The 24,779-nt window shown below is 40.2% G+C and overlaps 2 protein-coding genes across 3 annotated transcripts in view; one reads left to right on the top strand and one right to left on the bottom strand.

The window, feature by feature from the left end:
• The first annotated feature begins 35 nt into the window (after positions 1 to 35).
• On the top strand, positions 36 to 4,098 carry LOC137788629 (gamma-crystallin M2-like). 2 transcript variants are annotated; one of them, XM_068581567.1, is made up of 3 exons: positions 36 to 43; positions 3,484 to 3,733; positions 3,820 to 4,098. In XM_068581567.1, the coding sequence occupies exons 1-3, from the start codon at positions 36 to 38 to the stop codon at positions 4,096 to 4,098; spliced, it is 537 nt and encodes a 178-aa protein (XP_068437668.1). The 2 variants fall into 2 exon arrangements, with proteins under 2 accessions (XP_068437668.1, XP_068437669.1); XM_068581568.1 differs by lacking the exon at positions 36 to 43 and having other exon boundaries at positions 3,449 to 3,733.
• Positions 4,099 to 16,380: 12,282 nt separating this feature from the next.
• Positions 16,381 to 24,779, bottom strand: part of reck (reversion-inducing-cysteine-rich protein with kazal motifs) — a 58,480-nt gene continuing 50,081 nt past the window's right edge. Inside the window, exon 21 of the mRNA XM_068582112.1 lies at positions 16,381 to 20,280. Within this exon, the coding sequence (XP_068438213.1) occupies positions 20,065 to 20,280 (216 nt within the window). The 3' untranslated portion in view covers positions 16,381 to 20,064. The remainder of the gene's footprint in view (positions 20,281 to 24,779) is intronic.

Here is a 24,779-nt window from a genome sequence, read left to right as displayed (position 1 = left end):
CGGCTTGGCTAAAGTCGCGGAGGTAGATGATGTTGATGGCAGTGTGGCCTCAACCCCCTCAGTAAAGGAGAAGAGAGAACTGCTTCAGGTATGTAGGCTATTGTCATGTATTTATTTTTGGCTTTATTTCAAGGAACTTGTGTGTATGTTATAAAATTTTTGTTTCTATATTCCTAGACAAAGTCTGTTGTGAATTGTGATTTTTAGTCCTAAGGACTTTGGACATACAAAAAATATGGTGAGGGAAATGTCGGCCATCTTTTATTGTAGTGATATCAAATGAGATCGTATTTGGATAGGTTGACTTCTGCACATTAGGTACACTATTATAGTGACAATTAATACATTTTGTTTGCTCTACTTTGTAAAGGCTAAACTGGATGGACACCGGCATGAACGGCTGAAGAGAAAGCTGCCAGCTGAGACCCAGTGGCTGAATGCCATTGAAGAGGACAAAAGTGTAAAGGAGGAAACTGGTTGAAATCATCGAGACCTCAGAAAAGCAAGCATCTGATAATTTCAGTAGAATAACCGATACACTTAAAAGACTTACATTAATTGCTGATGGGTTTAATCTCTTACGACAAGTTGTGCACACACCGCCACCACCGCCACATCACAACGTGCCATTTGACAAACACGGTCCTTATGGACAGATATATTCACACACGCCACTACTACAGTCATATTTCCCAAATGCAGCACCCGTTCAGCGCTCACTCCCAGACAATAGAACACAGAATGCAGTGCCACTCATCACTATCAACACAGCAGCTGTTGTAGTTTTTGGTGTTTAGCATGAAATGTTACCTCCAGCAGTTCCAATATTTTTGTACCAAGAGTTACAATGATGTACAAAAAAAAGTTCTATGCAAGGCCTTTTGAAGTCTTTATAGGTTTTACTTGTAGTGTTTTTGTCCAGCTTATTATTTGAATAGCAGTACTGAAAAGGCAGCTTATGTGCACCACTTTTGTCAATTTTGTTATTCCTCTTGAGGTCTAAGTTTACTTGAAAGAGGCCTTTATTTATTTTTGAACTATTGCACTACAGAGGCAGCTTATTTGCACTACTACCTCTGATTTTCTGGCTAAATGACAAATGGGCATTTTGTTTTTGCGTCTGTCAAGTGTCAGATCTCTTCAGAAGTAAAATGTCTGAAAACTGAAGATGTGTGTCTGTGATTAATCACTATGCGTCAAACCAAACCAGATCAACCTATTTCAGAAAGCTTTCACACAGGACCACTAAGAATTTTTCATTCTTTATGTGGATAAAGGCATTCTACCAAACATGCAAACATTTACACTTGGCAATGTCAATACATTTCATTCAATTGACTTGTTAATGTAAATAACAAAACAATTGTAAACATATTTGCTGAAACAAATGTCTTGTACATTGAAATGCTGTGATGAACGTAGTCAAAACATTTTCAACAATTTAGAACATTTTGAACTATAAGAACTTAAAGGGTGGTATTCTCAGCATCACTGATACAACCTTTAAACTTAAGATACAATACAATACTGTGTTGAATCGATCACACTAAACCAGTACACTATTGAAAGAAGATGATCCCTTTCAAGGATCCAGGAATTGAGTTAGGATTCTCCTGACCCTCTTCCCTTCTGCCGTCATGGAGGCCCCTCTGACAGCTGGTTGTGTGTCTGGCTGGTTGTCCCAGTCATGCTAAATTGCCTCAATTACACTGTTGTCATCTACTCTGTCCTTAGAAGCCTCACAGAAATTGTACAGCATAAAACATGCATAAATTACGAAGGTCAGATCATCCAGATTAATGTCCATAGGCCTTCTCAGTGCTCCGAACCGGGCTTTAAGCCTCCCAAATGCACACTCTATCACCATCCGTGCTCGGCAGAAAGATAGTCCAAAGTACTGCTCCTGTGCAGGGTTTCCCCCATTTACATACTCTTCAATGACATATGGGAGCAGTGGATATGCAAGGTCACAGAGTATGTACACTTGTATGGCCTCTTCATCTTCAATGATTTGCCTTGGACAGGGAGGGATGTTTCCTTTTTTCAAGGATGTGTTCAGTGAAGAGTTTGCAAAAATACGGGCGTCATGGACGCTCCCAGGCCATTTCACGATGATGTATATATATATGAAGGAATATGTATATGAAGGCTTGAATGTTTAATGTAAACCTCCCTTTTCTGTTGAGGTAATCAGTGGAATTGGCCTATGGTTGCTTAATTTCTAAATGCGTCCCGTCCACAGCACCTAGGCACTAAAGGAGGCCATGAGATCCTTCAAATCCCTCGACAAGTGACTGAACAGCAGCTTCTGTTTTCGGCAGTTTGATATATTTTGGACCCAAGTCGACTGTTATGGCTTTACACACATGTCTGATTATAATTGAAACGGCCGATCTAGACAGACCGAATGTGTTTGCAGTTTTATGTAGTCTACCTTCATCAGCTAAATAGTAGAGGGTGAGGGCAACCTTTTTAACCACACTGACCAGCGACCGCATGACAGTAGTCTGACCTACTATGGAGGGACGCAGTAACTCCGAAAGAGACAGTAGGGATGAGCTCGACATTCGAAAGTTCTCATGCCATTCTTCCGGGAGGACGACTTCCTTCTCAAAGTTTTCCCACCAGACAGCGGTTCGCCCTGGTCGGATCCAAAACCGGCGACGGCGACGTTGGCAGGCAATGAACCTACGTCTTGGGATATATATATATATATATATATATATATATATATATATATATATATATATATATATATATATATATACATTTGTCATCAATGTATTATCTTCCATATTCATATTCTGTTTTCACACATGGGAGCCATCAAGGCCTTGCCCCGGCCTTGGGTCCGGTAGCTAGAGCTTACTTTGGGGATGGACCAGAGCTGAATCTGAATAAATCCAATAAACAAACCCAAATCATCATAAAATGTAATATTGGAAATATGGCAGTAAAAGGCACAGTCATCATCATTATCAATTGTGTTAACTGTATCATTGACAGTAGAAGTATCAACAGCATTAGTGTACATTGATTTATTGTTATTATTTTTTTCTTTTGCCATGTTGCTCCCCATCTTCTGTTACACACACCCACATACACACACACACACACACACACACATATACCAGCACACATTTACACAACACCCGACAACTACCACCACCTTGTTCTCTGAAAAAGCTTTGTTCATTGTCCCGTATTCGTTATGTTTCCCTGGAACAAAACAGATCTGCTCACGCGTTATACACACTGTTGGCTATCTGTATTCTGTATTAAAAAAGGCCTTTCTAAAGACTGTGAGTCCCTGAAAAAAAGTATTCTATTGGCTTAAATAGTAAATTGCTGAGTGAGTGAGTTCTCTGCGAAGCGGGCATGGAGGATTGGGTATAAAAGGAAAGGGTTAAACCAGAGGGAAGGCAGTTCAGGCGGCTACAGTACACCGACAGACAACATGAGCAACACCGGCATGAACATGAGGGGCAAAATCACCTTCTATGAGGAGAAAAACTTCCAGGGCCGCTCCTACGAGTGCATGAATGACTGCGCCGACATGACCTCCTACATGAGCAGGTGCCACTCCTGCAGGGTGGAGACCGGCTGCTTCATGGTCTACGACCGCACCAACTACATGGGGAACCAGTTCTTCATGAGGAGGGGCGAATACGCCGACTATATGAGCATGATGGGCATGAGGGACTGCATCAGGTCTTGCCGTATGATCCCCATGGTAGGTATTAAACCGGCTGGGCTTGTTGGCCAACACAGCACACACAACTTGATGTTAATGCCTTCTTGGTATTCTCCTAACAACAGCACAAGGGCCAGTTCAGGATGAAGATCTACGAGAGGGAGAACTTCAGCGGTCAGAGTCACGAGCTGATGGACGACTGCGACAACGTCATGGACCGCTACCGCATGTCCGACTGCCAGTCTTGCAGCGTGATGGACGGCCACTGGCTGATGTACGAGCAAGCCCACTACCGAGGGAAGATGATGTACATGAGGCCCGGAGAGTACAGGAGCTTCAGGGACGTGGGCATGAGCGGCACCAGGTTCATGAGCATGAGGCGCATCACCCACTCTTGCAACTAAACATTCATTCCATGTTTCCTGAATGTATCAAATGTCACAAAATAAACTAATTTCTGCACTATTAAAAAAAAGGAAGGCATTGAGCATTTTTTCTTTGTCATAAGGGCGTACTGCAGTAACGTTGAATCTGTTAGAACTGATCATCAAAATTAATTAGCCAGAGGAAATAAGAGCAAGATGAATCAGTTTTTTAAATCAGCGTGTCTGAGAACTACACTAGCCTTTGCGTAAGGCTCTCAAAAGCCAGTGTCCTGTTTGACCCGTCTGGACTACCGTAGCAACATGTCTGTGAAACATGAGCTGTTTGTAGATACAAACTGCTCATTCTCAGCAAACGAAAAACACAACGTTTCAGGTTACTATACATTCATGAAATCAAAGTTCAACAGCAAAGATTATATTTAGACTGTATATTTATACACGCTGGCACTTTAATTGGTTAGTTCTTTAGGTTTTTATTACACACGTTGAACATAAAAGGCAAGTTGTATTCCCTTTATGGTGGATAAGAAAGGAAAAAACAAAACATTTTCGATAATGTTCAACACACGTGGTCACGACATGACAAACCACTCTTCTCTATTGTCACTCAAAAATATTTCAGTATGAAAATGATGAGAATACCAACACGTCAAGTGCAAACTGTAAGAGTGATGATTGAACATGACAACTGTGTCTGTAGTCAGATCCTGGTAGTTCACTTTACCTCCTCCACTTAAGCTTTTCACATTGACTGATGCTCCGGGTCTGAAATGTGTGGTCAATGGAAAATGTCTTGAACCTGCATTTTTTCTGCTGTCCATCAGAGAGCGACTCCCATAATTCTATAAAAGTCTATGAGAAAATTAATCCACTTCTCTCAAACAGAACAATGTCCATCCTACAAATTCATATATGATAGATTATTTTTTTTATTTTTTCTATGGTCCAAATAGAGTCAAATAGATCATAAAGTAGGGTATGCTGTAATAAGTGAATTGTAACATTTTGGTCGCCAAAAAACATCTTGTACGTGTGGTTGTACTTAGCTCGGCCCTCTTGTGCCACTTCGGGTTCCAAAAAAACAAGATAGCAAACAACAAGCAAACAACAAGATAGCACGGCTAAAATGCCAAACTCAATTAAGGCTTGAAAACCGCAAGATGACGTCACAATGACTACATCCACTTCTTGAACACAGTCAACAGTTTTGAGGCATAACTCAAAGTTATATATTTCTGAAATATTATAAACTTGTAAAAAAAAAAAAAGAGGACTGGCCCTGTTTGTTTACACCTGCATGTTCCTTTAAAAAAGTTTTTTTTTCTTAAGCTTTTAAACTTTTCCTTTGAGTTTTTCTAAAGGTTTGGTAATCCAGCAGTTGTTTTTTATTCACACAAGCTTTCCAAGCAGTCAGTATCTAAGATTTCAGCTTCCAGCAGACAGCTTTCACATCTGGTTAATTCCTGTCAGGTCCAACCGCTAATGAGAAATTGCGCAAGACACGCATGAACCCCCTTGCTTAGTCAAATCAGCCATTTTGCGTGCTTGCGTGCGTCACCCAAAATTTCTGACAATCCATCAAAGCTACGCGAGCTGTTCGCAGCCCGCAAGACTGTGATTGGTCTGCTAACCACATCCTTTCTGAGTCTCGCATTTCCGGTTTCATAGCATAATACAACTATGTTTAAAAACCATAGTACAATGGATCCCGTTGAAGAACGTTTGGCTGAAGAGGTCTGCAAATATGAGCATTTATAAAACCCGTCTGACGAAGTATAAGGACACGCAGATGGCGGTGAATTCCTGGAGGGAGATATCGGTAAACGTCGGTGTGCAGGTCGACTCTAAACGGTCTTTGCGCCACCTACTGTTCTGGCGTATGGAAAACGCACGAGAACTATAAACCAAAACGAGTCCGAGTTATTTATTCTTTTTTACTTAAGTCATTTGAAGTCCTCCATAGATTACAATGGTTATGCCCACAATCCAGCCCACACCCCCTGAAAACTTAAACCATAATTGTTGTCATGGTATCCACCTGAAAGCTTTTTTCTTTAATTATGCATAACAATAAGCCCTGATAAAATCTAAATGGAGCAGTAATGTATACATGCACCATAGTTGTCCAAGACAGGGACACAGTGGCTGGCAAGTTCTGGTGGAATTCTCTAAACGCAAAGGAAAGGAGCGTCATGCTTCCTAACTTAGCTCCTTAAGCATCGCAACGACTGTAACCACCTGACGAAATCAAAGGAGATAATACCGAACCACAATCCCTTGCGGCGACAACATTTAAAGTGACGTTTCATTCGGCTGTTCACGAGAACAAATGAATATGACAGACAAACGCAGATCATGTAAATAATAATAGTGTAATTTGGAAATATTTTCAACAATCTGTTAAACCGGCTGGAAAACTACGACTATTTTCTTGCTGTTGGTGAACAGTTTGCTGAACAGTATAGTTTACTTTAGTTACAGAAGCTTTAATGAAAGTGTTTAACTGGACAAGCTATTCAGTCTGACTCATGTTTTTGATTATCATCTTTTTAATTACTATTTTGTTACATTACAATAAATCACTATCAAGTTGTGTGGTGTTTCATAAATTGTTGTCTGCATATTTTTATGATCAGCTCTGCATATAAACCATAAAAACATAAAGGGATATAAGACACACATATGACACACATCGTTAGTGCGATAATTCAGCATGTTTAAAAATGAACAGAGACAGTTTAATAGCTTTGTACTGAAAAATCCCCTGGTTTCACTTTCATATGCCTTTGTTCATTTCTATTCCAACCTCGTTAAGAAAGTAAAACCATGAACCGGGTTGTTTATATCGTCTGCATGACCAACAGTCAGTACACAGACAAAGTATTTAAGATGCTGTATTGTGGTGGAGATGGACTACAACGTTGTAGTTTCACCGCTGCAGACAGACCGACGTAACTAACATCGCCTGCCGTCACGTCATGACTACGTCGCTTAGTGAAAGTGGAGTTGGATTCTCTAACACAGTGGTTGTCTTTTCCTAACTCCTCATGAATTCTCCTTCACATGTTTCCTTGACCCTGTGACGTTTCCACAGAGGTCAAGGTAAAGTGCTTAGGTTTAGACGTCAGGAGGTGATTATTTGACTATTCGACTGCAGCCCAATCTTCTTCTTTAAATTAAAGTGGCGGTTCGCAACCAACTTGACTAAGTGACTTACTGATAGCACTTTGTAGTTTGACTTTATTTGAGAAATTGTTCTGTCTTGATTCTTGTTGTTCCTACTTCGTACTTACGGTTGAATGCACTTATTGTAAGTCGCTTTGGAGAAAAGCGCCAGCGAAATGACATGTAATGTAATGTAAAAGTGCATACAACTCCACCCTAAGTACCGGAGTGTGTGAGCACTGTGCAGGGTCTATTGCTGTCTCTGTGAGGAATTACACAGTGGGTACATCCCAAGTCTCTAAATTGTCGTTTCCTTGCTCCTTAATCCTCGATTGAACCGGAAGTGGTTTTGCATCGCCGTCTTGACGACATCCCAAAGCTCTTATTCTGCTCGGAGGAGCGAGGATCGAGCAGGGATCTAGGAGGAGTCATGATCGAGGAGCCACAAGAGCGAGCTTCCAGGAAGTGTTTTGACGTACGACACACCCCCTCAATGTTCATCAGACGCTGCAGCTGATCGGACTAATGGCTGGAGTATCGTACCAGAATGAAGAGGATCGTAGAATAAACTAAAGTTATATATTCAAGTGTTTTCTTATTCACCATCTGATTAAAATACATACATGTAGTGTATTTGTGAAAATCAATTACATTATAAAATAATTACAAAAAAATAAGAAATAAAAAAAATTATATAATAGCTATAACTTTAGGATTATGTTTAGACCAGAAGGCTTAACAGGCCCTGACAGCCCACCACTGCAGTGACATCAGCTATAAACAGTAGCAATAATTGTTGTTTATCTCCATCTCCAGTCAGTATCATCCAGTTTCCATCTCTGAGCTACAGATTAATACAAAACACATTTTTGTTTCACGTGCAAAGTCGTACCCAAGACTTTCCAAAGGAACAGCATGAAACTAGAATATTTAATATTCGCCTTTGATGTAAGAAGTTTGTTTTTGACGCCTAAGGACTCAAAAGCAATGCTTAAGTTAGATTGCATGCACATCCCCCTACAGAGCTGCAGAGTACATCCATGAAAGTTTAATACCGGCTCCCTGACTTTGAAAACATTCATTGCATACGTTTCATCACAAGTATGCTTTATGTATGTTCAAGACAAGTGTGAGAGGAAGTAAACCAATGTATCTAAAATAACTAGATTTTTAATTTACGTTCAATAAAAATAAGAAAACAATAAGGTTCATACTGTTGCATAATTAGTTAGGGTGTGCTACAAAGGCTTCTGCATATGTAGAGGATTACATAAACGTGCTTTGAGATTTGTATGCGGGTGAAGCAATGAGTTAATATGTGGTCAATATGTAAATAGATTTATGAATGAGTGGGATTCATATCACACTTATTGTACTTTAAAGGGAAAATGAAGTAAAATAAAAGAATCTGAAAGAAATGTAAATTCAGTTACTATTTCTGAGCTTTCGATCATATCTGTCGACCCGCTATCGTGTGACCAAACATCCATCCTCGTGTAAAGTGATGCAACACACTCTCACACCCAACGAGTTGGGAGTGAGACTGGCCTCAAGAGCAACTAGTTGGGAGTGAGACACTGTTGCATGATGCCACCAGCTATGTTGACACCCACTGTTACCAGTTGACACGCGTCATCTTGGTGGGATTTGCAACTGCCATTGACAGGAGATCATAATGGAAGAGGTTGAGATTCTGGATCAAGTTGAGTACCCTTCGTACAGAAAAGCATGCGCTTCATTCAGAATACACAAAATGAAACAATTTGATTTACATTTTTTGCTATACTGGGTTGAGACTTCCAAGAGGCGCAATTAAAAGTGTCTGGCTGAGGAGTCGGAGTCCAAGAGTTCAAAGGTTATGAGAATCAGAGACTCCAAGTTGCCTGTAGGTGTGAATGTGTGTCTATTTGTCTTAAAGGTCTGGTTAGTGTGCTCAACAAAGACATTTAAAAGCCATTGCACACTTTAACAGGCTTTTTAAACTGTTTTGATGAAGCACATCAATGCAAGTGTTGTTAGAGAAATCAACAAAAATCTACATTTCACGGTCGAAAAAGTTTCCAATTGTCACCAACTGTTTAAAATCAGCCCTAATCTTGCAAAGCCAGTTCTGACATTGAGTGGACCGACTGATCTACGTCATTAAAGAAAATAATATTAACACCCTCTAATGATCAGTGGAAAGGAAATGAAGCCGAGGGACATCGTGGTGTAATTCTAGTCTCATTTGAGGTCTGATGAAGGGTAAATTCATCAGGTTCAGCGCCCCATATCACTATTTAAATCATAAGCAAGTTGTGATAAGGAAGTGGGGTGGTTTTACCTCTGAGTCCCATGCCCATTTACTTTTCTTTACATCTTTTGCAGTGGGTGGACTTTGGCTCAGTCCTGGGGGCAAAGTTACTCTTTAATCAGATGAGCTTGAGTAGAAAAGGTAGAAAAGGTAAAAGAGGACAACGGAGGAGCCGTTTCCATGACGGTAGACATCTTCATTTTCCCCCGGAAAAGCATTTTAATTTCCTTTCAGCAATAACAATGCCTCTGTCAGAGTTTAGGGTTTCAGCTTCTCTGGCACTTGGAGCCAACAGTTTTTCCATTTAAGTCAAACGTCAGCTTAATATTACACTGACAAAGCTCCTGGAAGCTGGTCTCGGGCAGACAGCACATGGAAAGACCCTTCAGAAGGAGTTCTGCAGCTATCAGTCACGGCCCTGCTGTCTCAAAGTTTGTCAACTTGGCCTGGAAAATGGCGATAGCGTGCATTCCTTTGGAATCTGAAAGCAATTAAACAAAAGTGGATAGGATCACTGTGGGTAATGAGAATATTTCGCAGGAAGGTTTAGTTTTGCTTCCCACAGAGACAAGCCTTGCGGGACACTGATGCCCAGGAACATGTGTTTCTTTTTTCTATCAAGACAAATAATGTACAACACATACTTTAAACTATTATTATGAACCCAAACAACCTCTGTCACCGTTACCTCAAATCTAAGTGTATCAAAAACTAATTAACATTTTTGGTGTTTAGGGTGGAGAAAGCAGGTGAGAAGTGCTGAGTGATTCATAGTGTTATGGTGGAGCTGTGACTCCTAAACCCTGTTCATATGCACAAGAAACTGTGAAGAATAATTACTCAAAACAACACTTGTGTTTTTTTACAGTCCGGTGCTGGTTGCACAAAATGCGTAATTTACAGCGTGCAACATCACTCAAGTTCAGACTGCAGCTGGCTCGATGTACTCTTATCTTGTGCTCCCAAAACCTGGGAACCATTTAATTAAATTCAGGTTATAATACGTACTGCAATACGCCTTCATTTTTATTCGTCAACCCTTCCAGCCCAGTATAAACAGTTCATGGAATGTTCACGAAATGCAACCTATTTGGACATTGTCACTAAATATCTGCTTTTTCATGTCTCTCAGGAAAAAAACAATGTCAATGGAAAGTCAATTTGGAACTTTTTTTAGGGTGCACTTACAACTTAAAGGCATCCGCAGGGCTCTGCTGTCAGACAGATGGCGTATTTATCATCCAAAAAGACACTATGGTGTCCAACAAAACGCAGAACTTTCAACCACAAGACCACGAGACTACTGCACGACAGTACCTTATGGTTTTATGGTTGTGGTTTGGTTGCCTCTAACTGTACATCGTTGTTTTAAGCCCAGCTATGAAATGAAAAGTTTCCCTCCATGTATGCACTCTTAAAACACGCCAACTAATGCCTTTTAATATGGGGATAAAAGGTTTGATATAATTCATATGATATTCCCTCTAGACCTGGGCTTTTGGAGGCTCTGAAGGAGAGAAGGGCTAGGGAGAGTTAACCGTCTTGGATCAGGCCTTCATTTGATGATTGTGCCCTTTGACTGCTGGGAAAAATGCTTCTGTTCTGGTACAGAAAAGAGGGCGCCTTGGAATTAAAAACATTCACACAAATATGTACGATTTTCTTTGATAATATCGTTGGGTTTTTTAGTTGTGGTAGTTTAATTGTTTTCCAATGATCAACCAGCTCAGTGAATTGTTTGATTTGATGTATTATCTTCTGAAAAATATCAGTAGCCTCAATAAATAAAAGGTGGGCAGACCATCAGCAGTTGAAGATAAGATACTCAGTGGGGAAATTCCAGGATTACAGCAGCCTTGCTCACAGTAAATAAAGATTGGTGCTGCGTTAACGGTGTTAACGCGTTAACGCAAACCAATTTTAACACCGTCAATTTTATTAACGACGTTAACGCATTTTAATTTTTCAACGCCGGATGTTGCTCAACCGGATGCAGCTCATCCGGAAGCAAAACAATAGGCACGCCGTTAGAGCTCGTAAGCTAGGCTAACATTATGGTTTGAAATGAATAAATGGTGAGCGCGATGCGGCAAAATGAATGATAAGACGCTAATGAATGGAAAGTTTACTTCCAAAGAGTTGTCAGACTGTTCCCTTGACAAGACCAAAGTGGTATGAGCTATTTGTCATTGTGAACTGAGCTATCATCGTAGTTATCTAGTCTGAAATATCACTCGATGGCCAAGCACACAGCTGATGCTAACTCTGCGCCCCCTCGTCATAGCCAGACACGAACGGATGACTTGGGACAGAAATACATGGACACCACAACAAAGAACAAACGTATTGCAGCCATAGCTAAATGATGCTACTGCGTGTAGCCTGTTAACGTTGTGGAGGACGAGGATCTAACTGATATAATACACATTGCATCCAACGACAGGATCTACGAAGCCTGACTTCTCTCTCTCTCTCTGTCTCTGTCTCGACCTTGTTTACCTGAAATGTGCACTTTATAATTCTATTTTGAACTGCCCTGTTTGGCAGTTGTTTTTCAATAAAATAAAACATTTGCATGAAGCAAGCCAATCCACTTTTTCACGTTAAGAGCAATAAAATGAAGAAAAAAAAGATTAATCGCAAGTTTACTGACATGAATGTGATTAATCGCGACTAAATATTTTAAGCGCTTGACAGCATTAATAAAGATACAGATCAAGTAATATAAATAAACAGTAGAACAGTAATAAAACACAGTTTAAAAATTAAACAGAATACTAAATATACAGATGGAATAAAAAAATGTGTATAAATGTATTGCACATATCGTAAACATGCATCTAAAAGTATTGCACAATAAGTAAAAATGTGTATAAAGTATTCCACCAGGTGATGAGTTAAATTAGTGTTCAAAAGCCTGACAGCAGTGGGGAGAAAGGATTTGCAGTATCTCTCCCTAAAACACTGCGGATGAATCAGCCAGTGGCTGAGGGAGCTGTGCAGCGCAGGCAGTGTCCTGCATGGGGTTGGAGGCGTGGTTCATCAGGGATGAGAGTTTAGCCATCATCCTCCTGTCCCCCACTACCTCCACAGTATCCACAGGGGCCGGTATTTCAAAATGATCCCACAGGATTAATCCTCCTGGATTGGATTAAATTCTGATCAGATCCCAAAATCTGGTATTTCAAAGCAAATCTGATCATGAAGATTCAGATTTGGGAATCCTTTGATCTGGATAACAAACTGCCGTTGAGTATTTCAAAACTTTTGTGGGAAATCTGGATCAGTTTTATCCTAAAAATCTGGATTAGATTTGAAGGAGATTACATGTAAAGGTTTTGAACAGCCTCAGTGTAATTGCTCCCAAAGTTTATTGTTTGATACAGATATAGCTAATCTTCACTGCTGTTTGATCAATGTTTATTTTCTTTGCACGTTCCTTTCTTTTTCAGCAAACACCGTCAAAAACTGAAGTAAACCCCCCCTGCTATATCTAAGTTTAACTTTGAATATGAATGCCTTATTTAAGTAACTGTTTTTTGTTAAGTTATACCCACTGGTAAAGGACTGCACTGAAAATCATTAAAATGTATTTATTAACATGCATTCAGCACACACACTTCGTCTTCATAACTAAAGCTCAAAAGATTACGTAATTTGGAGCAGGTCTGTGTTAGCTGGTGGTCTTCTCTTTCCACAAACATCTGTAAAGAAATACAAATATTAAGGTTTTAGGGCTGTTCCTTTTGTTGATATACTGTTTCCTAAAAAGATATGTACAACACATTTTAAAATCTACACACAATGCCTTCCGAGTAAATGCATTAAAATGTGAACTGTGGACCACGACATACAGACGCTAACCTATTTACTAACTTGTTCGCTCCTTAACACCGAAACAATGGAGCAGTGTTAGCTCGCAATAGCGTGAACTTGGCTTTATTTGACTTGGCCCCGTTCTTCTTAAACTTTGTGCTGATTTACATAATTTGTTAACTCAATATAATGATTGCTTTTCATCTAGTCTTAAGACGCATCAACACTGAACTAGATTATACTTACATTTAGAGACAATAGTTGTGCCAGCTTCTCCTTTTTTCTGAAAATGTTCACTCCATTTCCTGTTTTTTGTCTGTGATCCAGGGGGCAGGCCGGATTTGGAGATCCTAATCTGCCGATATCAGGATCACTCTGATCCAATCTGTTAAAGTTTTGAAATACCGGGATGGATCAAGTTGATCCGTGGCAGAGGACAGAGGGATTTGGTTTTCCGGATCGTTCTGATCTGGATTACAAGTTTTGAAATACCAGGGGATGAATACAAATATTTTAGGTTCAGGGCGCACGTGGTTCATTTTATCTCTATTCAATACAATCAATGTCCTCAATATAATCATCCAAATAGACATGTCTTTTCACAGTGCCACTCAATGTAAGACATAAAGGTCAACATGAGCTGATAGAGATATTCTCTCACTATGAAATAATAAAACAACTATCTCTCTGTCTCTCTGAATGAATGCAAAGATGTGATTTAGGAAAATGTATCACTAAGAGTCTAATCAGTAGGAGGACAGCTCTGCTCTGGCCTTGGCTCTGGCCTTGGCTTTCCTGCAGCCACGAGTAGTCTGCTCTTACGGTCTTTTATTGTACAGAGGCAGACATGGACTATCTATGTCATGTCTATCTGTTTGTCATGTCAGGACACGCAAAGCACAGATCAGTGGAACCTCTAACCTACTGGCTGAGGAACTGTTTTACTTGTCTCAGCTGTTTGAGATTGCATTTCTAAACACAAACCTATATTAATATAAATGGATGTTACTGCTGTTTAAAGGATATGAGTGTTTGAGAGTTTTTATATTATATTTTAGGCAACCAGGAACTTCAGTGTACCACTTTCATTTCCCCTCACAGTTTGTGTATTCCTGGGCAGCAAAGTGTAATATAAGGAAATATTTTCTTCAGAGGAGGCTGAATTACGAGATGGCGTGTCGTCAATATGAGATACAGAAGTCATAATTACAAGTTGAAGACTTTAATTTCTTTTCTGTGGTGAATGCAATGTGCTTCCATAACATGTCTGACGCTGCTGTTAAATCTCCCGTACTGTTGCAAAGCCTTCACCTGACCTGTGGTGCCATCTATGCAGTCTACCAGGACCTTGATACATAAGACGAACACGGTCCTGATTTTGCTTTCCAATAGAGGACAATCAAAAAGGACGACTCAATACACCTTGAGTCACCCTCCCCACCCCTATTAGCAGCCTCATTACTCATATGTCATCTTTGCTGTATCACATCTTGCTGCTGGCACCAACCACTTTCCCCGTGGGGTCGCCACAGCTTCATGTTATGACTATTACTCTCCATCATCTGTGATTCCCATCTTTTCTTTATTACGGGTAGTAGGGTCAGGGGGGAGAGGGCTCCCCACCCATGCAGATGACTAGGCGAGGCCTGCCCTTCTGTGAGTGTTAATGGGACCAGCAAATCCATATGTCCCATCAGGAGCCGCTTGTTCTGTTCATCTGTTGCCAACACATCCCTCACATCACCGATTGGAGAAAGGAGAGTCAAGGTGGAGGAAGAAGAGAAAGAAAGAAATGAAGAGAGTGAATGAGTGAAAACATGACGTTACCTCGAGTGACTCGAGGTATCATCTTGCACATCATCTCAGTGTGCCATTGTTTTTGTTCTATTTAATGTACTGTCTGTTTTATGCTTGTGCTTGTTTGAGACAAATAAAAAGAAAGAAAGAAAGAAAGAAAGAAAGAAAGAAGGAAAGAAAGAAAAGAAAGAAAAGAAAGAAAAGAAAGAAAGAAATAAGGAAAGAAAGATTTAGACAGTCAGCTCTCTACCTGTGTTCCCATCCGAGTTCAACTGTTTAACCATTTTTCTTCCCACAACTTGTGCAAAATAGTATGTGGACACGTTCAACTGGATTTGAAAGTGGACTCTAAACAAGAATTTGGAACAATGATGTCACAAGTGTGTGGATTATCTCTACAAACAGGGACTCTGCTCTGTTTGCACTATTGGAGTCCGGTGTCAGTGAAACCAAACACAAACACAACATCTCTTGTCTTTGTTTGGGACATGTGATTCATCAGTGGAGAATTTAGCCTCCAGGAGAAAAGACGGGTACAACGTTCCCATGGCTGTCAACGTCCTAAAATGCTGTCCAATAAGCATGCTTCTTATGAGTCCTTGTAATGTGCCATGGTTCACACCGAAGAAAACACACTGATGATAAAGGCCGATATGTTCACAGTTTGAAAGATCATTCTTTTCTCGTCCAACTTTCTGATTTGTGTAGTTTAGACCATCAATTTTATTGGCTATGTTAACAAATTCATCAAAGTAATTGTTGAGATCTGGGAAAACAATATCACCACAACAAAATCTAATGTGTCCACAGACTGACTTTTATGAGTTTCATGAACTTCCTGTGTAATCGTGTCTCGGTGGACTTGTAACACGTCATCAGACACAAAATTCACATTTATCCAAGAACCAAAGTTTGAAGTTGATGGTCTTACTCAGCCGTTTTTTATCAACAGTGTTTTGGAATTCGACTAGTGCAGAGGACATGTGACAAAACCACAACCGTTGTTCTTCAACAAAAATAACTTTATTAGTTTCCATCCCTAAAATCTGTGGCAAAGCCAGTTTAACAGCAGCTATTAAAAATTAAGCTGAGTCAAAATGGGGATACAATCAGGAAGCGATGATTGTATCTCTGTTTCCCCCACTTGCTTCTCCTGCATGTGAGGAAAAAGGAAGTGAGGAATGAGAAATGAGACGTCTTTTCTCTGAAGTGAAGCGTTTCTGATGATGGTGGATCAGCTGATCCCAGCTGGATCAGCTCCAATGAGCCATGCTGACATGAACCAACATGCACTACAAGCCAAAACACAGCAGGTTCCTAAAAATATAAAATGTTGTCCTCTTTGTTATCTGCAGCGGATATTAATGTGGTTACATCGTTGATCTCTTCAGGTGCTCACCTGAGAAAGTGTGTATGTGTGTGTGTGTGAGAGAGAGTGAGCGAGAGAGACCATAACTCCTGGCTTGTATTTCTATCTCATGGATTAAAGATTAATATCTTGGTCCTCGAGCAAACATTGTGTTCTCATTACCTTATATTTTGAAAAGTTTTGAGAGGTTTTGGTAACTTTTCTTACAAATGATACATCTGAGCCGGTCGTCTGGAACTACAAAGACATTGTTTGTGTTACACCAGAAGCTTCAACAATGAGCATGGTTAAAAATACTAATGCCATTTTTGGGGTATTCCAGTAGTGAGGCTTCACGTTGAATGCTGAGCCGAGCTCATGTGACAGTGTGAAAGTGTCTCGCAGCACTTTGATGGTTCACACAGTAAAAACACTCTCTTGTTTGTGGTATTGCTTATCTTTTTTATATTTCATGAAATATGCATCCAGTTGACATTCGTCAAATTCATAATTTTATTTAATTTTATTCATGGCACAGTGATGATATTATGTTATTGATGATAAACTCTCAGGAAGTCTTTAGATAATTTGCTAAGAGGAATCAAACATGAGTCAAGTGAAAAACAGACCACGACAGGTGATCCTTATTTAAAAGGGTTTAGGACGACTGATTGGTTGAGTTAAACTCCATAACTCTGCATTTGCATCTCATGGAAAGACAAGAGACTTGAACTTCTGAATAACTGTTCTCAGCTTACAGAGGAAATAATTCATAGTTTAACATTTGGGTAAAGTTTCTGATTAGATTTCTGTCTGAGAGAGACGTGAGAAGAAAAATATCAACGTCATGTCTGTGTTAAATGTGGAGCTGTCGACAGGACACATGTAGCTTAGCTTAGCATAAAGGCTGTGAGCCTCAAATAGCCTTAGTTCACAAATATGGCTCTAAAGCTCACCTGAAGCCATTAATAGAGGAAATATATTTAATATGTTATTTATTTTTAACATTTGTTCAGACCAAGAACAATCCACTCCATTTGTTCTCTACACGATGCTTTGTCTACTATGTAGATTTAGCCCGGCTTTTTGACATACTTTTACAGATTCATGTCGGTAGATACATAGATAAAAAAAGGTGTTTATTAGAACGCTTAATAAGTGTGAACTTTGGACAGAGTGTAAACTAAGCTAAGCTAACCAAATTCAGACACCACTCTGCACCTAACACGTTAGATTTTTTTCTTTTCTTATCTTCTCTCTCTCTCAGAGAGAAAGCACTTTTCCCAAAAATGCTAAACTATTCTTTGATCTGAGAACAAATTCATCAGGAGCAGAAAACTTTTACAAGTTTTTTTTGTGCAACATGAAATCTAATCAAACATTGAATGCACACAATGTCTTAAAAAGTAACCAAATTAATGTTGGCTCCAAAGGACATAAAATGTAACAATAACCATATGAATAATAATAATAATTATAATTATAATAATACAAATTCGCCGCTACAGAGCTGCCTAGCACAGTAATACTGTTAGAGAGGGACACATTGTGCAGTACAGGCAGATAGACAAACACATAGAGATGGACAACAAAAAAAACACTGTAGTACATTCTGGAGTAAAAAACACTTCATAATTGTCATCATGCAAAAAAATAACAGCTATTTGCTTAAAAAACAAAAGCATGGCACATAGGTGATAATCATCTTAATCCATTATCAGAAACACATAAAATATAGAGACACTTCTTAACAAATATAAAGTTATTGCATCTTTCATTATTACTTCATATAAGACATTATACGCAAGGCATACTGTGGAAAATCTTCTCTACCCAAGTGGGTTGTGGGTAGCGATTAGCTGATTGTCCTTTATTAATTAAATGGCTTCTAGTTCGTATGTAGAGACAGGAAGCGTCCCTTTTAATGCGCTTCAGAGTTACTGGCCTCAGAGGGAGCTCATAGGGGTCTAGGGGCTGTTGGAGGACGTCCTGGTAGCACCTCATCTCAGGTGGTGCTCAGAAGATACAATGTGTTTTGTGGCTCTTGTGGAATAACAATGAAGATGTCAGAGTGACATCCTCAGGGTTCTCTCAGCTTGGACTGGGAGACTATGAACATTAGATGCTAGTGTTCATCAGACATCAAGAATCAAATAAAAAAGTCTATCAAGTTGAATTATGGGAATTTTAGGATCCGATACTCGGTCTCTAAAAGTCTGGATATCTCTTGTTGACTATTCTTTTTTTCCTCTAAAAAAATTAAAATCTCTCCTGCAGGTCCTCTGACTTTGTGAAAGTGTATCACTAATTTCAAGGACAAATCAGGCACTTAGCATTCCTGTCGATCGTTTTTCCAAAGCATGCACATTAAACGGAGACAGCGGATGGTTCCAGTTCAGTTCAGAACGCTATGAATCAACTTTTATAGTTGTGAAGGGGGAGATTAGGGATCCATCGCAGTGAACACTAACGTTGTTACGTAACATCATTACGCAAGGAATTCCTTTGGTTTCACACAGGGGCTTGAACTGTGGACTCCTGAGTGAAAGTCAATAACGATCAATAACAGTCTCTCAATATTCACGCCACCTATTATGACTGACTGAGCACACAGCATTAGGTGTGCATTCATCCTGCAGCGGCTGCAGAATCATACAGTGTTAGCAGGTTAGTTTTGGGAGAAAAGCTTCATGTCATGAGGTAAAACTGTGACATGTAACCCATACAAATGCTTGACCACAAGCTCCCTCAATATTTTTACTTTTTGATTGACTTTCCGGCACTTTGTTTGGTCAGTAGTTGCGACCGACTTTGGAGGCTGGCTCAGACCATGAGCATGGCACTAACACTGCTGAGGTTAGAGGTTTGAAAACACGAGGTCCATGGACATGCATCCTGACAGGGACCACGTAATAATGCTGATCAGACTCCGTCTAATACCTGGATCACATGAAAGAGAGCAGTCCAGGGTCGACTGACACCAATCTTTGTGTGTTTGAGCGCCTGTGAAAGTGTGTGTGGCGGATGGGAATTTTGGGTAATTTGACAGATGTGCTGCCAGACAGGGATGTTTTGTCCTCGTCTGTCTCTGAATTCCCAATTGGACACACACACACACACACACACACACACACACACACACACACACACACACACACACACACACACACACACAGAGTGAGTCATGAAATTTACATCCACGCTTAACAGCTTTCAGAGGAGAGCCTGCTGCTGGGACTAATGGATAAACACTGCTGGTATGAAGTCAAAAGCTTCTTAAAGGTTACACACACATACATTAGCACACTCACACTCTTCACTGGAGCGGAAACCCAGTGAGTAACTCATCCGCTGAATAACACTGTTCATACAAAAGCTTTCCACAATATTAGCATTTCCCAATGTCTTGATTGTTTGACACGCAGGTGAGTCAATAGGAATGATTGTCGCCAACGCTTCTTCTTGCTCGATGACCGCTCAAACACAATCACCTCATAGGGGGGGCACTTTGGAACACTCAAGAGTTAGTGAGGGAGGGGCTGAGTGGGTGGGAAATAATAAGCACTTAAACCTGGACAGGGGCTGCAGCAATGAGGAGTCCCAGGAGGAAGCACAGGCCCGGGGGCAAGGATAAGGGCGGAGTGCCCCCGGACGAGCGGATGTAGGAGGTCTTGATCTCGGACACGAGGAACGCAGAGAGCGGGACGTGGGAGACCAGCGTGGGGCTGGCGTAGTTGATGAGGGAGTCAATCTTCTCGGCCTCCTTGCTGCAGGCTTCGATCTGGAAACAAGAGAGCTCGCTCAGCACTGGACTGGTGTTTTGAAGCCTCAATCAAAGTTTTCATCTAGTTTTTTTTGCAACCAGAAGTGTCATGAGAGGATGGGAAAAAGTACAACTGAATAAGACATTTTAAGACAACCAAAGTGTTATAAATAATGCTTTGGTTGGTAATCTTGACTATATCAGACTAGAAACAACAAATTACGATAGATTTTAAATAAATGATTTAAAGAACACAACTCCCAGCCGTGGTAGCAACCTGTCAATCCTCTGCCCGAAAGCATCCCCAGCTTTCAGGTCTGTTTAACTATAAATGAATTGTAATTTACTAAATGAACATCATGCTGTATTGAAGTATATTTTAAAACTAGAGATTGAGATCATACACTCATGTTAATCAAGAGAGAAGTAGAGTCATTTTCTATAAACTTATATATAGAACCAGGGGATTCACCTCCTGGTGGACATTACAACAGGCTGCTGGCCATCTGGACCGTACCTGTCTGCATGTGGACTTTGAATGGGAACATTCGCTGGGCTGTGATAGCTGTAGAAAAATTAAATTGGTATAACTCAAATTTGAAAGCCATTATGAGCCCTGTCGATCAGCTTCAGGGTTGTTGGCTGTGCTTTTGCTTGGAAAGCTTTATTCATTTCCAGAGTTTTATTTCAGGATCACAGTACAAGTGCTAAGTGTGCAGTGCTCCAATGTGTAGACTTTGTTTTGGCACAAACTCTGTCAACCCGGGGATGGAAATGACTTTACTTCTCAAACAAGTTGGAGATGCTGTTGCCTAGGAACAGCTCAGACTAAAAGCCACCATAAAAAAACGTCCCTCAACCTCTGCAAACCTGTTTTTTGTATTTGTTCTTCTGTCTAAACCCAGTGACATTCTGCCATTTGAGAAAGACTTCATTCTTCAACTTTTATTGAAATAATTTTGTTGTCAAAAACTTAATTTCGTGATTCAAATAAACATGTCTCACAATGGAGGGGTCTTTGACAGCTTCTATAGTTTATAGCAGTTACCTTTCCTCTAAACCAGATCCTTCTGGAAGCCTGCCTGACTTTGCACCATTCATTTTAAAGTATGAGAGCATAAATGATTCAATGTAAAGCTGCCACTCCTACAGGTCGGGTTCATGATCGCCATGGGCTTTCAAGAGGGAAGCAAGAGAAGTTGATGGAGGCGGATGGAGGGATATTTTTCACGGATAAAACTCAAATATAGCCGTGGAAAACAGATTGCCTCAGACGAGCTGAATAACTTTCATATTCAGGCGGCATACGCACAGTGAGAAGCAAACCTGCAGAGGCACAAACAATCCAAGAGGATTGAAACGCTGAGCAAAGTTCCTTCCAAATCTTATGTTTATTCAAAACATGTCTTCTGCTAAATTGCCGCACTGATGAAGGCATGTCACTGCAAACATCTGGGGGGATAAACACATAGCATGTAGGACTGTTTTCATACATCAACCTTCATATTTCTATCTTCTTGATGTATCATTAAACTGTGATGCATGTTCCATGTTGTCATGAAAATGCAATCTATATTTGTATATTTTCATGAGGAATCTGAGACGATCTGATTACTTTGCTTAAGTTTTTCATAAAATGAGAAGATACTCAGTGGTCTTCAAAGTGTACGTACTGTGTACTGTGTGGTTGTTACATTTAGGCTGGGTATTTATTGAATAACCCCAAAAAATGCTAAATCATGACTCTTATCGTTGTGAAGATATAAAATTATCTATATTTTGGATCCAATATCTTCTCTGTATCGCCCAGCCTCAAAATGCTGAACTATTATTCTCAAAAGAGACTTGTAAAAGCCGTTTAAAATGTCAATTATTTCCTTCTGCGGCTCTAAAAAGATGTGCTGTCGATTCAGAAAAATACTGCTTTGATGTTGGAATTCATGGAATGTCCCTGAGATTTTGTCCCAGACAGTCAGTAGCTCCTCATGATTCCTCTTTCTATCCAAAGTCGTCTCTTGTTGTTTCAGTCTCTCTCTTTGTCTTCCGCTCTCTCTTTCCATCCTAATTAAATTCTTTAGTCTATGGCCGTGTCTACTACCGCGCACTTGCGCACTTCGAGCACTGACTTTCAGTGCTTAGTGCGCCACACTGACAAAACCAGCAGAATTCAGTGCACTGAAAGTACCCGGATGGCGCACTGCAAACGGTCAAAAAATGTAGTGTAAAGCGATGGACACTACTCGCACTGAACGGGCGCCATCTTGGCTACGTAGCGGAAGAGGAGGAGCCATTTCCGCCAGCTTTTTATTAATTTATTTATATCCTCCTGCCGCGATTGTGGAGGTGTTGCAGTTTCCACATAGGTTGGAGAAAGGGGAACACAAGGGACAAAAATAGGGTAAGAAGTGCGTTCATTTTGTCAGTTTTAGTTTCGCGGGTATCGCGAGCAGATTTGCGGACATCACTTCCGGCTTAATTTTCGTGGGTGCCGCGAACAGATTTGCGTCCGTCACTTCCGCCAATTGGTTAACGTAAGTGTTCCATTTGATACAGCGCTTATCAGCAACACAGTGCACTACATATGTTAGTGCACTGTGTTATAGTGCACTGTATTGCAGTGTACTTCGTAAAGTGTTCGGTAGTAGACATGGCCTGTGCTCGTTGTTTCTGGGAATCATGGACTGACTCTGGTCTAAAATTTGATCCGCTTGCTGCCAGGGGCAGCTTTCGAACAGCAGCCTGAAGACGTCTCAGCTCCAGATAGATAGTTTTTAACTCACTTACTGGGTGGCACACATCAACCTCTTTCTATCCAAATAACCTCACATGCTTCTCTGTCATGACTCAAGAGCACGATATAAGTTTTATGTCATTTACAATTACAATCAATTATGATTATGAATATTTCTCCTATGCCATAGAGAGATTATAATAAAAAGCTACTGTCAGCGTACAAGTGGCTGGGCCTTGCTCGTGGTGACTGCTCCTCTGTTATGTCTGGAGGAAAGAGTCTGGAGCGACATGTTTATACGTTCAGAAAAGACTTAAAAATAAAAGCGACCAAGAACTGATTTCATAATAAAAGGTATCTTTCTGTGAATGTGACAGGCAATATCACATTCAATAATAAATATAATATTTAAAATAAATAAATAAAACAAAGTCAAATCATAAATGAAGTGAAAATCAAGATTTAAATTTCCAGGGCACAGGGCACCACCTCAGTGTTGAATGATAATATGATCATACACATCAAAGGGTTCAATCAAATGGTTTTGATTTATATGCTATATATATATATATATATATATATATATATATATAGCATATAAATATATATATATATATATATAGCATACAAATCATATCTCCTAAAAATATGGAGAAATTATTCATACCAGGCATAAACGCCAGGTTTTGGCTGGGCCTCCTAAGTTTATACTGTTTGCCTCCTTTGGCGGTTTCCGGCTGCTTGCATCACTAAAACAGAAATTACTGAGATCATCTTGTGGACGGTGACTAGTGCCAGTTTTTTATTTATTTTTTAAACCGAGACAGCTCATTATTTACCCTTAACAGTTGGTATCCATGACAAGCGACGAAGGCGGGTGATTCCAATCAGGCTGATTGACTATATTTACCTCTTGCTGGGGATTGTGTGGAACAGAGCATTCATTTACTGACAATGAATAACAGCACCTTGTGTGGATGATCTGCATATGATTTGTTTCAGGTAATTGCAGGGAGAGATCCACTGCTGGGTGAGCTAGATTGACTTTTGACAAGAGAAAGAGAGAATGACTTTCCAATCAGGCAGCAGTTCTCCGCTCTACCTACCCATCTTACCTGCATTAGTTTCTAAATGTTGCACATATGAAATTAGACAGTGACTAAATCTGCATTCTAAACCACTGATTGGGCAGAATGGACCTGTATAATAATTCCCTCTCATAAATGAGCGGGTCTAAGTTGAACGCTGTCATATTCAGGCTGCAGCAGCACAAGGTTAAACACAGAGATAGGAAGAGTAATCGCATGTCTGGTACTCAAGAGTCATAATCGCCTCCCCTGCAACAAGAAAATGGACCAGCCCTCATAAACCGGTGTGAAGTTATTCAAAGGTCATGTCAGTCTCTACTAAGGCTTTCTCCATCATGGTGCAGGGTAGAACCATGGAAATAATCATCCCACTTTGCTATATTTCTACTCCAAGTGGACACTCTTAAACCCTGCACAGTACCGTACAGTCAGGGCCGTGGAGGCCCATAAGATGCTGATGGAGAACTGCAAAGCTTTGTGAAAATAATAATGAGGGCCAAAGACAGATATGATCTTACAGTCATGGATGGATTCTGTGAAATTAAAAGTAAATTATGGGCATTTTAGATGTTTAACAGTAATACTGTTCCTACAAGAGTGAAGAGTCAAGAGTTGGCCACGCATATAAGTCTTTGGCAGCCATAAGTGATTGTTCATACATTTATTTATAATTTTTAGGCACAGAGAGCATTGCATGT

Source organism: Clinocottus analis, unplaced genomic scaffold (assembly GCF_023055335.1).
Source record: "Clinocottus analis isolate CAN_PGR_092001 unplaced genomic scaffold, fCliAna1.0.p SCAF_18, whole genome shotgun sequence".
Classification (NCBI taxonomy): Eukaryota; Metazoa; Chordata; class Actinopteri; order Perciformes; family Cottidae; genus Clinocottus; species Clinocottus analis.
The sequence above is the reverse complement of the archived record's forward strand: the minus strand, read 5'-3'. Positions and strand labels throughout refer to the sequence as shown.